Source organism: Mirounga angustirostris, unplaced genomic scaffold, assembly GCF_029215605.1.
Source record: "Mirounga angustirostris isolate CCGP_5_RB_7025 unplaced genomic scaffold, mMirAng1.0.hap1 SCAF_3, whole genome shotgun sequence".
NCBI classification, from domain to species: domain Eukaryota; kingdom Metazoa; phylum Chordata; class Mammalia; order Carnivora; family Phocidae; genus Mirounga; species Mirounga angustirostris.
Window position 1 is genome coordinate 142177983 of NW_026991711.1, and position 15634 is coordinate 142193616.

General features: G+C 38.4%; 1 protein-coding gene and 1 long non-coding RNA gene across 11 annotated transcripts in view; one reads left to right on the forward strand and one right to left on the reverse strand.

The window, feature by feature from the left end:
* The window catches only part of CCDC141 (coiled-coil domain containing 141), a 213645-nt gene that overhangs the window by 129045 nt on the left and 68966 nt on the right, over positions 1-15634 (reverse strand). For all 4 annotated transcript variants that reach the window (XM_054506112.2, XM_045868431.3, XM_054506111.2 and 1 more), the window contains exon 7: positions 11199-11452. In XM_054506112.2, coding sequence (XP_054362087.1) covers positions 11199-11452 — 254 coding nt within the window. The remainder of the gene's footprint in view (positions 1-11198; positions 11453-15634) is intronic.
* The window catches only part of LOC123839068 (uncharacterized), a 108927-nt gene that overhangs the window by 82383 nt on the left and 10910 nt on the right, over positions 1-15634 (forward strand). For 4 of the 7 annotated variants that reach the window (XR_008505600.2, XR_008505601.2, XR_008505602.2 and 1 more), the window contains one exon: positions 15405-15550. The exons of 2 other annotated variants lie outside the window; for them this stretch is intronic. This is a non-coding gene — a long non-coding RNA (uncharacterized LOC123839068). The remainder of the gene's footprint in view (positions 1-15404; positions 15551-15634) is intronic. One more of the 7 variants, XR_006789568.3, reaches the window with a different exon arrangement.

Here is a 15634-nt window from a genome sequence, read left to right on the forward strand (position 1 = left end):
ATTTTTTGCAGGCACAGTGACTGAAGATACATGAAGGAGAGTGGATGCAGGAACATATCAGGAAGAGGAGAAAGGTTAGAAGAGAGCACTAACTAGGCAAGGAAGGGCTAGTTTTTGCTTATTGGACAACCATCCCCTCCTCAACACCCTGCTGAGAAATAAGAATGAAGAAAGTAAGAGAAATTAACCCCTCTCCTTTGGCAGAAAGGGGTCAGGGACTACTCTAGGCAGGTTACAACTTACCTCATGCAATCTTTACATCCCTCCTCTGTGGAGAGATTTTCTTTTTCAGCAGATGAGGAAACACACCCAGCATGTGTGTTATGAGTTTAGCAACTTGCTTAAGGTCACATAACCAATAAGAGGAAAGCCCCACAGACAGAAATGTCATGGTCAGAATTCACGCTTTCTTGTTTAATGTTTTCCTTCTCCTCACCTCCATATGCAGAACCAGAGGATTCCAGAGGAGAGAAATAGTTATCAGGCTATTTTACGAACATTCTTAAGATAAAAACCAAAACGCAATACCACAGTTAGAGTTTAACACGGAAATAGGGTCTGTGTACTACCACGGGGGTTCAGTGGAAATACTGCCTTTGAGAGCACAGACGTGGGTCAGGCCCTTTAGGAGCATTGCCTGAGAGGAAGAGGCCAGCTATGGGCAGAGGTGACAGTAAGCACAAATCGTGAATTCCAAAGACAGGACTAATACATGGGAGTGCCAGTGATAGAAAACGCACTCTGACAGTCAAGAAGAGAAAACTCAGGTGGCAAGAAGGTGAACTTCTGCTGCAGCCCAGAGCGATGCATGAGACTGCCAAAAACTACCAGTCTCTTTTTGTGCAATTTGTTCAACAATCTGCGATCAGATCTTATTTTTTGAACTTTGTTTCAAGGTATGCAGGAGGAGGCGAGCCAGCAATAAGTACTTCAAACCACCTTAACAGCAATGCTTAAGGGAGAATGAAAATCTTTTCAAATTACTTTCATTTTCTTTTCCATGTGCAGAACAATTCTTGACAAATAACCAGTTACTACTAGAGACGAAAACTGATAAGGGGGAGGAAAAAGCATTAGTTACTTATCTTCCTTAACCCAAGACTTTTTGATAGTCTCTCTTCCAAGTATCAAAAATGCACACATATACAAAGGTGTTTTCAATCATAGGGGATGGCCACAGATGACACTTCTAACATCTACTTTGTTTTTGAAGGCATGTTAGTATTATAACAACTATTTTATTTCCCATAATGTTTTTTGTTTTTTTACAGTAGGGAAATTATTTCATATTAGGCCATGCAGTCAAATGTGCTCTGTATTTAATTAGGCAATAACAAAACTTCAAATATCCATTTGCTACATTGGGTGATCATGTATATTAGGGAAAGAGATACTAAAGCTGTGTCATTAATGTTTATAACTGAGGACTTGGGAGCAGGGAGAAAAGAAGAATTACTGTCAAAAACATGGATTGGGTTTCTTTTTAGATGCATTCTGGGACTAATTATTGGCTTACGAATATTTGGACTTCACTTCTTTGATTCTAGGAGGATAATGTTCACAATGTTTCTTTTGTGGAATTTGGAAACTCTCCATGAATTATGGAAGTCAACTGGAAGGTATTAGTATCTCCTCAACAAATTATGGAATCTCAGTATTCTCTGTTGATGGGTAGTAGGAAAGCTAAAATATGTTGTTTGTCAGGAAGCAATTTTTTTACTTTATAAACAGCTTCACAGATAATTTATTTCCCTGTCTAGAATCACAATTTTATGTATTTAATTATTCTGATTTGTGTTGGCATATCATTTTTCTTCTCACATCTATATAGCAAGAAAAATGGCACTAAAGACTTCCTTCCCAAGACCAGCCTCAACTCTTGTTTATGTTTATGTAGGTTCTTTACTTTCAACTACTTAATGGAAGAAAGCTGTTTAGTCCAGTAGCTAAAATCAGTATGGTGGATGTTTCTAGTCCTAAATTTTATTTCTAGCATTGCCTCTGACTCATTGGGGCAAATCGCCCCAGCAGTAGAAGAAAGCCTTTATTTCAAGAAAGGAAACAGAGACTAGCCCAGTGTCTCAACAATGTGCATTTCTGCCAAAAATATCTAAGGCACGGTTTTCCCAATATAACCTAGGGTTCCACCGTAAGTGATCTGGAGCTAATTATATTCACTCTGTGCGTGTGTGTGTGTGTGTGTGCGAGAGAGAGACAGAGAGAGAGAGACAGAGAGACAGAAAACAGACATTACAGAGCTATTTAGGAGTGGGACCAAAGTTTGACATTTTCACATTACCATCCTGGTTCCTAAGCCATGCAGCCAAATAGATTTCATACTGAAGCTTTGGCCTAGATTCTTGCTTGTTGGAAAAAATGAGAGTCAGAACCTATCATATTGACAGGATAAATAACTGCTAAATTTTAAGGAATGTTGTCATTCTTTCAAAGTATGCTATTTACTTTGTTTGCTTATAAATATTCCTAAAAAACATTAAAATTAATCATACTCTTTGCTTGTCTTTGGGGACCATGAGAATGAAGTCCCACTTCCTGGCCATTTTGGGGTGGTAGTAGTGTTGAGAAGGAAAGAAAAGCCAACAATCTCCAGCACCAGGGGCAGGGAGGAAACAGAGCTCCGGGTAGTGGGAAGAGATCCACTGGCAGTCTGGGGCTTAGCAGATAGCTCAGGTAGCGGCAGCTAATCCTGCCATAGGATGGGAGGGTTTGAGGATCAGGGATCAATGCAGAGCCCTTCCCAGGGAGCACCCATATCAAACAGCTTTGTCATCAGTCCTATTACTGCAGAGTGTCATTTGGTCACAGTGTGTGACCCCCCCCAATCCTCTCACAACTGATTAGGGGGCTTAAATCATTGTGTCTAATTAAAATGCTGGTGAGCCAATTGAACAGTATGTAGAAATGACAGACTAAGTTTCATGATTACATAATCAACCATAAGAAGTATATATGAGCTAAAAAAAAATAGCTAAAGGGTGAAAAAAGTTAAAGAGAAAAAAGTTAATTTTAAACTTTATCTTACAAATAAAGTTAACTTTCTGAAAATACTAGGCTGACTACCAAGCCACGAAATGGCATTTATTGCCCCTCTACACCATAACGTTTTAGAAAGTTAAGATTACCTAGTGATTTATGATATGAGGAATTCTTAATTGCAGGAAACAAACTGAGTATTGTTGGAGTGGGGGGGGTGGGAGGGATGGGGTGACTGGGTGATAGACACTGGGGAGGGTATGTGCTCTGGTAAGCGCTGTGAATTGTGCAAGACTGTTGAATCTCAGATCTGTACCTCTGAAACAAATAATGCAATATATGTTAAGAAAAAAAAAAAAGAAGAAGAAGAAGGTAGCGGGAGGGGAAGAATGAAGTGGGGGAAATCGGAGGGGTAGACGAACCATGAGAGACAATGGACTCTGAAAAACAAACAGGGTTCTAGAGGGGAGGGGGGTGGGAGGATGGGTTAGCCTGGTGGTGGGTATTGAGGAGGGCACATTCTGCATGGAGCACTGGGTATTGTGCACAAACAATGAATCATGGAACACTTCATCTAAAACTAATCATGTAATGTATGGGGATTAACATAAGAATAAAAAATTTAAAAAAAAAAGATTACCTAGTGATTTAGAAAACTGGTGTGGGATCTGGTCAACATGTAGGATTTCATGTGCCAGTGATTATCCAGTAAAGCTCAGAAAGTGCCCACCAATGTATATAGTGATATGGTGAACATCTGAATATATATTGAGCACTTACCATATGTAAGCTGTGCTCTAAGCATTTTTACATATATAACATCGTTTATTTTTATTGAAAATCTATAAAAATCTATAGATACTATTACTATTATCATTTTACAGAAAAGGAAAATGAAGCATAGAGGTAACTAGTATGTGTAAAAGCTAGAATTGATATCCACACTATTTGCACCAGAGTCCCTCTGTCAGGACCTTTGACATGCAGTGTCTTTGCTCTGTACTAAGACATCAGTGTCTTAGCATGAATGCATGCTAACCACTTTGCAATAATGGTTAGCATGCATTCTATTTAGGAGGGGGTTCTATTGTTTTCAAAACCATATGATTCTCCAAACTGAGGGTTCTAGAGGGGAGGGGGGTGGGGGGATGGGTTAGCCTAGTGATGGGTATTAAAGAGGGCACATTCTGCATGGAGCACTGGGTGTTATACGCAAACAATGAATCATGGAACACTACATCAAAAACTAATGATGTAACATATGGTGATTAACATAACATAATAATAAAAAATAATAACAATAATAAAAAGCATGCGAGTTAAAAAAAAAACATGATTCTCCTGTACTTTCAGATATTTTCCATCTACTGCTGGCACGTCTTAGAGTAAATTCTAGAGATGGCTTATGTGTTAAAACTCTGCAATAAATTTTAATCTATGAATGCCTGGAAAGTTATGTATGTCTGTTACTGGGCTAAGCTACTGGATACCAGTATCTCCAAGATAATTCAACCTTTATTTTGGTTTCATGCCAGTCAATGTTAGAAAGCTGTGTTCAGAGAGATTTTTTTTTAAAGATGTATTTATTTATTTTTGAGAGAGAGAGCGAGCCAGGGGGAGGGGCGGAGGGAGAGAGAAACTCAGACTCCATGCTGAGTGAGGAGCCAGACGCGGGGCTCAATCGCAGGACCCTGAGATCACTACCTGCGCTGAAACCAAGAGTCAGAAGCCTAACCGATTGCACCACCCAGGTCCCCCAGAGAGATTAAAAAAAACAAAAAACAAAAAACTTACCACTAAACTAGGCACTTTTATGTTATCTCATATTAATTTAAGCTGGTCAATCATTCAAGCCCTAAGTCCTATTTAGAAGAGAGCATCATATAAAGGAGAATATACTTGCACGCATGTGTATGCGTACATGCACGCACACTCACACACACAGTTTTATAGCTGCCCACCAGGTACAAGACTGGTGTCCTGAGGCTGTGCTTATATGTGCCATCTTTGATGTAATTTTAATTGCCTATTGACAAGGAGTATGATTACATATGGTTACATAATTATGATATGCATGGTACTCAAATTATAAAACCTTACAAATGTGAATTCTATTACCCTTTTCCCCCCTGCAAAGATTTGTATCTTATAAGTATGTGTGATCTGGATAGTAAAAAGAAATGATCTGCCCTTATGTCTTACTTAATTCTCTTAGATGTCCTTGACACTGTCTTGTACAAAGAGACCATGAATAACTTAGTTTTAATTTATTTGTTTGTCTCACTTATGCCTGATTGGAGCAATTGAGAAAAATTACATTCATAAATCTTCTTGCCAAGATAATTAATTATGCACGAAATATTCCAAGCTGCTTCTGATTTTCATTAATGAAGCAGATTATGTGCAAAATAAAATGCTGCTGGAGTTGGGAAGAAAGGTCAGCCAGCCGCTCATCTTTAAGTGTAAAGCAAGTACACATTTTTACATCTGAAAAACAATGATAAAGAGAGAACATGCTATGATTATGTTTATCAGACTACCACATCCCAATTAAGATAGAAAAGCATGTGGTTTTCATTTGTTTCTTTCCCTGTGATGGAAATAAATCTTACGTCACCATCATTCTGGTCAGTTAATTTCTTTTCCAAAGGAAAATTAGCTGAACTATATAGTTCAAAGCATTAGGCCATAAACACGTAGAAACAGAGAAGCACTAAATGCATCTTTTAAATGGCCTTTATGAGAGAAGATGTGTCAGATATTCAGACATCCACATTATTATTCATCAGTAATCTTTGCTCTAATTTTCTACTTAATTTTCCTTTTTCTTAAGTGGTTATAATGATTGACAAAGCTGGTATTTTATCATTGTAAGATTTGACAGCTCTTATGTTCCTCTAAAATAAGTACGGAATTGACAAAAAAGTCTTTGCCTTCCACTGAAACATGTGCCTCTGTATCAACTCATGGTTCCACAATGTTCTAGGCTTATCGGGTAGATCATCCAGGAACGTGATAGACATAGAGCCCAAATTACTCTCTAACAGAGTCACATCTGACTTGGCGTTGCTGCTGCTGCTACCATTTACCATTGCATCAACAAAACTTTAAAATAGAATATTCCAAAAAACTTAAAAACTTAGGTGAGATAATTATGCTTGTATCTACCTGGATTTTAAAATACTTCCTTGCTCATACAATTATCAACACACTAAGCATGAATTATTGTTTATAATATTGAGAAACTGGAGAGACTATACTTCCTCATCAATAAAATTTTGTTTAAATTGTTTAATAGCTTTATATCATGACAGATTGTTAACTACACTTATCCTGAGGAGCATGAGCATCACATAATATGTAGAATTGTCAAAACATTGTTGTACACCTGAACCTAATATAACATGGGATGTCGACTATACTTCAATAAAGAAAACTATGCTACATTCAAATAGTGAAATACTATATTAAAATGATACGTTGTACTTTTGACCAAGAATATACCTGTGATTTGTTCAATTTAATTTAAAAAATCAGGTAATAATATAGCATACATAGGTTAATTCCATTAATTTTTACGTGTTTTGTTAGGTGTTTCTTTAATAAATGTGTGTGTGCCTGTGACCGTGCTCATATGCTTACATAAAGTTCTAGAAGGTGGCAGTACGCCAAATGCTAATAGCACTTATCTATATGGATAGTGATCTACATTTTTAACAAATGAGCATTATTAAGTGACAAGCAGAAACAAATACAACTTTTTAAGCAGGTTCCACATTCAGCACAGAGCTTGATGTTGGGCTCGATCTCACAACCCTGAGATCATTGACCTAGCTGAAATCAAGAGTTGGATGCTTAACCAACTGAGCCACCCAGGTGCCCCTCTTTTTGTTTTAAACTACTCATTGAATGCCCATTGAACAAGTATGGCTGTTGAGATCATCAGAGTAAGTTTTATTTAATCATACCTTTTGAACTCAAGACAAATAGTGAGATTGGCCTCAACGCAAGAATAGTCTTTACTTGAGCATGGTGGTAGAAGTGGGTAGGAGTATAGGAGTATGTAATATGTTGGGTCTTCACCGTCGTTTTCAGGTAGGATAACAAAAAATGCTAATACTAATATAGCAGTTCTATGTGGCAGGTACTCTTCTAAGCACTTGGCATTATAATACCTTGCTTGATGATCCTAACAACGCTTTGAAGTAGGTATATTATATCTACATTATACAGAAAACTGAGTCTGAGGGAAGTTAAATAATTGCGCAGTTATTCAGCTAGTAAGTGATGGAGCCAGGACTTTAACTCAGCCAACAGTCTGGACCCAGTATCTTTGCTCTTACAAGGTAGCACACAGAAGCAACAGTTATTTTTTTTTTTAAGATTTTATTTATTTATTTGAGACAGAGAGAATGAGAGACAGAGAGCATGAGAAGGAGGAAGGTCAGAGGGAGAAGCAGACTCCCTGCTGAGCAGGGAGCCCGATGCGGGACTCGATCCCAGGACTCCAGGATCATGACCTGAGCTGATGGCAGTTGCTTAACCAACTGAGCCACCCAGGCGCCCTGCAACAGTTATTTTATTAATTACTCCAGCTGTTGTCACTGGTGTTAACAAGAGAAAATATAACATGGGATATTTTAAGATTAAGAGCCTAAATTTGATATTTATGGAAATGACTAACTTATTTACTGGCCAATTTTATTAAAAATAACATTTATTTGTATTATTATTTTTAAATGGATTTTTGTTTGGGACTGTTAGAAATGGAGTCTAATTGAAAGCCTAGTTCTCTTAACCACAAATACACATTCTTTCCCAGGGGAAAGAATATAGACCAGGTGAGAAAGAATTCATAGGTTGTAAGGCTTAACCAAAGAGAGGGAAGACAAGGAAACTAATATTTTGTTAAGTTCCTCTTAGAATGCTAGGCATTGTGTTACATGTTTTATACAAGTTATTTCATTTAATCCTTAGAACAACTCTGTGAATTAAGAGTTATTATTCCCAATTTAAATATGAGACTCACTAAAACAATGAGATACCACTAAACGCCTATCAGAATGGCCAAAGTCCAAGACACTGATAACACTGATAATGTTGAGCAGGATATGGAGCAACAGGAATTTTCATTGCTGTTGGGAATGCAAAATGGTACAGCCAGTTTGGAAGATGGTCTGGCAGTTTCTTATAAACATACTCTTACTATATATGAGCCAGCAGTGTATTCCTTGGTATTTACCCAAATGAATTAAAACTTATGTCCATACAAAGATCTGTACATGAATTCTTACAGCAGTTTTATTCATAACTGCCCAAACCTGGAAACAACCAAGATCTCCTTTGGTAAGTGAATGGATAAATAAACTGTGACAAATCCAGACAATGAACTGTTATTTAGCACTAAAAAGAAATGAGCTATCAAGCCATGAAAAGATATGGCGGAATCTTAAATGCATATTACTAAGTGAAAGCAGACAATCCAAAAAGGCTACATATTGATTCCAACTATATGACATTCTGGAAAAGGTAAAACTATGGAAACAGTAAAAAGATCTGTGGTTGCCAAGGATTAGGGTGAACGAGGGATGAAGAGGCAAAACACAAAGGATTCTTAGGGCAGTGAAATTATTCTGTATGCTACAGTGGTGGATATATGTCATTATACATTTGACTAAAGCCACAGAATATATTGCACCAAGAGTGAACCTTAACATATACTATAGATTTGGGATGATAATGATGTATCAATTTAGGTCACTGATTGTAACAAACGTACCACTCTGGTGCAGGATGATGATAGTGGGAGAGATTGTATATGTGTGGGAAGAAAGGGTACTCTGTACTTTCCTCTGTTTTACTGTGAATCTAAAACTGCTCTAAAGAATAAAGTCTACTTTAAAAAAGCACCTCCTCAATAAAAACACACAATCCTCCTAAAAAAATGAGACCCCATAAGTTAGAGGGCTCACTGAGTCTTTCTGATTTCCAGGGATGACAAGGTACCTGGATTTCCCTTAAGTATGTGACTGGGCTAAAATGTTAATTTTGAAACTTGGAAGCCCTAGAGGTAGGGGTGGGGTCATGAACTCAATGCAGAGAGGTAAGAGGAAAGTTTCTTGAAAGGCACAGCAGCTCTGGGAACATGGGGTCAGGTCAGGATTAGAGGAGAGAAGGGAGGGACAGGGAGAGAGAAAGAGAGTGGTATATAAAGGACTCACAACAGAGAAAACAGGGAACTTTGGAAATGTTTGTCTGATAAACAATTTTAAGTTCATTCTTGTCCTAAGGATTAATTTTCCTTTGTTATGCCCAAATCCTCAGTAAAAGACTATGGCACTGGATAACAGTATTCTTGGTAAGGAGCATGTAAAGTTTGGGGTAGGCAAAGAGCTATACTGGGGAGTGGGTGGAGGTCGGCAGGCAAAGCACAGCAGAAACAAGACAGCAGTGGGCAGGAGTCTGGGCAAAAGGGCTGAGAGTGGAGGTGGGTTAGAAAGTGTATGGTGGGGAAAAATGAAGGGGGGGAAATCAGAGGGGGAGATGAACCATGAGAGACTATGGACTCTGTGAAACAAACTGAGGGTTCTAGAGGGGAGGGGAGTGGGGGGGTGGGTTAGCCAGGTGATGGGTATTAAAGAGGGCATGTATTGAATGGAGCACTGGGTGTTACACGCAAACAATGAATCATGGAACACTACATCAAAAACTAATGATTAATGTATGGTGATTAACATAACATAATAAAAAAAAGTGTATGATGACTTGAGGGGGAGGCAATAAAATTCAAGCAGAATGTATGACTGGAGGCCTCTGCATTTGGGCCTCTGCTCTATGCCACCTCCTCAGAGAGGCTTTCTCTGATTAAAAGTAGACCAACACAAGACAAATTCATTGCCTTATCTGATTTTCTTTATAGCGCTTATCATCATTCATTTGGTTATGGTATGCCTTTCTAATCACACTAGAACAGTGGTTCTCATCTGGGGGTGATTTTGCCCCCCAGGAACATTTGGCAGTGTCTGGAGACATTTTTGGTTGTCACAACTGGAGGATATTCTGCAGACATCTAGTGGGTAGAGGCCAGGGATGCTGCTCAACATTCTAGAGTACACAGGACAGCCCCCCAAATTATCTAGCACCAACTGTCAATAGTGCTGAGATTGAGAAGCTGCATTAGAAAGGAAATTCCTGGAGGAAAAGGACTTTGTCTTGTGTGTTGTTATTCCCAGTACTTATAACAGCACCTGGCACATGGTAGGTACTCGATAAGCATTAGTTGAAGGGTTGATCATCATTGAAGTCTTCATTTTTCCAGCCTGAAATAAGAATCAGTTTCTCCTGGCCTCATATATGCTCCCAGCTATAGGTCTGTCTCTGATCTGGATCAGAGCAGCAACAGAAAACATGTGAAGAGACTCCTTCCCCATGCATCCAGGCCGGGAGGCCTCTTCCACATATTTCTCCCTGAAAATCCCCTCTCTTTCCTCTGTACAGATTTCAGCACGGGACTGGGACAGTTAGAAATATTGCAATAAATATCCCACCTACTTAATTTGGAGGTTTGCAAAGAGTGCTATCCATGCTTACCCTTACGTAATTGGGACAAAAGAAGTGCACAGCAAGCATATTGACAACTGACCAAAGCCGAGCCTGCAGTTGGGGCAATGAGTTCTAAAAAGCCTGCAAACACAAACCTCTTGCCCCAAAGCCCTCTAACTACTGACATCCAGCCACAGGCCAAGGTCATATTTCTTCCTTGGCTCCAGGCCATTCTTCTAAGAACACTCCTTGGGGCTGACAGACTTTTTCACTGGCATTAGTAGCAACGTACTACACAGTTCAGCACCATCATGCCTTGCCAACTTTCAAGAAAGCTACAATTTATATTTCAGAATTTCAAGGAACTGTGTCTAAAAGTTAACCTGGAAGGAGGTCAGAAAGAGAATCCAACAGTAGAACACAGTCATTTTCAAAACTACCCACAGGTACTCTCCCATTTATAAAAGCAATATTATGATGAGAGGAGATAAAAATCTTTGTTTTTCATTTAACTTATGTGGAAAACAGTATGTTAGTTTGGACCAAAGACCAAAGAATTTGACCATAACAACTGAGGAAACATCCCAGGAAATAGCTAGTCCACACAATAATCCAACTTCATTAGCTGAGGTCAGGACATCATCAACTCCCCTTTGGGTTACCTGATTTTCTTGCTGGTCCCACTGAAATAACTGCAGAACCTGACCCAATTCTTGCTGCTGTTGCTTCAGGTCTTTGTCGAGTTGCCGTCTCCTATCTTGTAGAAGCTCAAGAAGGCTGTCAATCTTCAGACAGCTGTTATGAGCTCCCTGAATCAACTCAGGATTCACATTAGGTCCATCACACTTGAATTTTTCTATGAAGTCAGTGAGCTGTTGACTTTTGTTTAAAAGGATTAGAGATCGTTCTAAGAGTTCTAGAAGAAAATTAGAAAGAAAAAAGAATAGTGACATGAGCAAGGTTTTCTATAGTAATATTCAAACTCTTGTATAATTTAAAACATATATAACCTTTATGTTAACAATAAATTGTACTGTAAGGAATCAAAATGTGTAAATAGAAAATGTCTGTGATACATTTGGTCAGATAACATGACCTAACAATTTCTGTAGCATTAACTGCCAAATGATAGGTTGCTGCAGTTTGGTGACAGTGTAATTCAGGAAGGGAGGGGAAAGATCATGGGACTTGAGCGCTGTGTCAGTTGGTTTTTAGTGTTGTGATGTTGGTTAAGGTGCCTGCCACCCTTGATGTGTTCTACATTCTGAAGCGAATGGACTAATTCTGAAGTTTAAAGGCTATGACCAGGAGTCATCCATGACACATTCCTCTCCCTTATTACCAATATCTGTCAATTCCACCCTCTGTCTCCTGCGTGTGTTTACTGCTCTCCTTCCCTACTACAGAAAACATTATTTGCTGCCTGGACTTGTGCAGCCACCTCTTGCATCCTTCTCCAATCCATTCATCTATTCTCTATATGTTAGCCAGACAGATCTTTTCTAAATACACTACATCATATACATGCACACACACGCACACAATGGCTTTCAATTGCCTTCGAATTAAGGACAGACCCCTTGACATGATTTTAGGTCTGGCATGGTCTGGTTCCTATCTTCCCTTTCAGATTATCTCAATCTCTCTACTCTTCATCCCTCTCTTTTTAACTATATCACAAATCTGACATTCCCTTCTGCCCCAGAACTTTTAACTCTGTCCTCTACCAGGGACATCTTTTTTTTTTAAGATTTTATTTATTTATTTGACAGAGAAAGAGACGGCGAGAGAGGGAACACATCAGGGGGAGTGGGAGAGGGAGAAGCAGGCTTCCCTGCTCGATGCGGGGCTCGAACCCAGGACCCTGGGGTCATGACCTGAGCGGAAGGCAGACGCTTAACGACTGAGCCGCCCAGGTGCCCCCAGGGACACCATTCTTAATCCCTTCCTTCTCCACCATTACTCTGCTCATACTTTAGGTCTTACTCAACTGCCAATTCCTCAAGGGATAAACCAGACTGAATCAAATCCTATACCACATCAAATACTATTAGTTGTTCTCATTAACAGCTCTTATCACAACTATAGTTTTATACTTATGTGTTGGGTTAGTTGATTAAGGTCTCCCTTTGCCACCAGGCTCCAAGGCAAAATGAAGACAGTGACAATGACAATATCCCCAGCACTTAGCATAGTGATTGGCACAGGACAAATGTCCAATAATTTCTGCAGAATGCTTGAATGAGATCAAATGTATTAAGAGAGAGGGAAGAATTAAGAGAGCTATAAGTGCTAGAGATCAGCGGTTCTCTAGAGATGTAAAAAAGATTTTGAGAAGGCATGAGATTTTGTGATAGGAAAGTGATGGAAACAGAAGCCAAGTTACCAGGTTGAGAAGTGGGGACATAGTTATGAAGTGAAGTCAACAAGACAGGGCAATCTTTGAGACATTTGCTGTTAGAGGGGAGAAAAAAAAAAGAGAATATCAGCAGGGTTGAATATACTGTTTTTTTAATTTTAGGACAGGGAGAACTATGAAGAACATCCAGAGACTAAGTACCTTACCTAGCATCACACAACTAGAACTGGACTAAGCAGTCCTAAAAGCCACATGTTCTGATTAGAAGCTCAGTGTTCTTTTCACTCTCCCATGGCACTCTGAACAGTTTTCTAACATTTGGCAGTTAACTGCACAGCAATAATGAGGCTGTGGTAGTTGGGCCAGTTATCTCTTTTAACTTGACACTTTTTTTTGGAGAGCTGGAAAAGAGAATGAGATAAGTGAAGATATTGTGAAGAGAGAGTTTGCAATGAAAAGGAAAGAATTTGAAGTAGTTTTTGTCACATGACTTAGATCTGTCCAATGAAGTATTAGATGGTGTTATCTGTTTAGAGTGAGGAAGGTGTGATTATGTGCACTGAGCAATTTTATTGGGAGTTAACGATGCAAAGCAATGAACAACAAAAATAACTTGAACCAAAAAGAGGACTGAGATCATTCAAACAGAGTAAGAAAAGGCAGGGATAACATTAGAATAAATCTCTCAAAGAAATGGAAGCAAACATTAACAAGATGGGAGAGGCAGGGGCAGAAAAAAAACCTACCTATCTAGAGCAAGTTCTTATGTAGAAGGGAAAGAAATAACTTGAAAACAAGCTGAAGACTGGTTATAGAGGGCCTTGTGTAGCAAACTGAAGAGTTTTAATTTGTTCATCTTATGTTAATCAGTATACTGATTCTCTCTACATATGTATACATAATTCCTTTGCGTTGAAGAGTTTGTTATGATATTGTGAAAAGTTACACACACACACACAGGAAATGTGGGCAAGTGGCAGGGTTTCCACATAGTACTTCTTTTCTTCCTTTCCATCACTAGTTCTTACACACTATACTTTTCAAATGAGAGAGGGAAGCATAGCTCTAAGGGCAAGGGCATTGCAGACTGACAGAAGAACAGGCCAACCTATTCTGGTTCCTACAGAATACATACAATTAGCCAAAATTTCCATTTGCAATCTTTTTCTGGTTCTCTGTTTCACATCTGCCAAAATAATATAACTACTACCATAGTACCACTAGGAATGGAGTCTCTGGCCAAGGCTACTTGTAAACTGTACCCAGGCTAAAATCAGTCTATCACTGCTACCAAGATAGTCATTAAAGTGGACAAGTATTTCCCTCAGTTTCCTCTGTCAGTCTCTGTTTCTTCCTCTGTTGATTTCTTATACCTTAACTTTTTTATTGTTTGTGATTTCCTAGTAATTTATTCCATCAGTTGATCATACAAAGTGATGTATTTTTCCTCAAAGTTAAACTCTCTAGATAGAATATCATGAACTTCAAGAAATACAAAATCTCTATGGTATGTTTATTTTAAAGATCATATTTTTGCATACATAAAACCCTACTTTCTGACATAATGCCTTGTGATGTGAGGCAAGTAAATATTTAATATATTCTTATTATTTGTTTTGATTGTCATTATATCTAAGAAAGTTTATATTAAAGTAGATTTTATACTAATACCTATAGTTTGCCATACTTAAGTATAAATTACAAATTCAAGATGGATAAATGAGGGATGTACATAACTTAAGTAAATTTATAACTTGCTAAGCAATCTTTTTAAAAGAGTAATTTCTAAAAAGTATCAAAGTCACAGTCTTGGCACTGACTGTGATTTTGAAATATCATGGGTGATATTTCTTCCTAAAATTTTTTTAAATATTCTAAATGTTCCTCAGTGGGATGGTGTTTCCTAAACTCATTCAAATATACTTTCAAATATACACAAAAGTAGAGAAAATACTATAATGGACTCCAATGAACCTATATCTCAGCCACATATAAAATACATATTTAAGAACATTTAAGAACAAGGAAGTTATAATATGATTGTTCCTGAGCAGAAGCTTCTTAGGTATTATGTTCATTTTAAGAAGACTTTGGAAAACTGGAGGGTTCAGTTGTGATCCTTCAGGGCTTAGAATCAATTTTTTCCTCCTTAATGTCCCTGTAGTGCCTTGTTTATTGCTCCAGTTTATATCATTGTATTGTGTCTTACATTGGAATTAAATACAAATAACACTCAATAAACATACTTCGGGTTGGATGCTATTCTACATCATGGAGATTCAGATTGTACTAATTCCTGCCTTCCAGAGTCTCACCATCTGGTGATAGGGACAAATATGGAAATGAATTGTTACTACATAGTAAGCTGGGTGGTATAACAGGGACCCACAGGTAACCCACCAATAAATGTGTACATGCCCCAACCAAACTGTAGGCTTCCTGAGGAAAAAGTCCACTATCTCCCCTTTTTTAATAACTATAGTAGTGAAAGATGATTTTCCTTATCCAGAGCTGTTATTTAAAGGCTGATCTTCATTTCCTGACCCTGAGAAGGAACATTCACTGAATTCAACAATTTATTCAACCAAGAAATATTTCCTGAGGATCCACCATGTGCCGACACTGCTAGATGCTGAGGATACAAGGAAGAACAAGGTGAGAACAGCCTCTGACCTCAGGAGCTAAAACCTAGCAGACTGAATAACTGACTCTCTGGAGGCTGTTCTCTAACATCTCCTT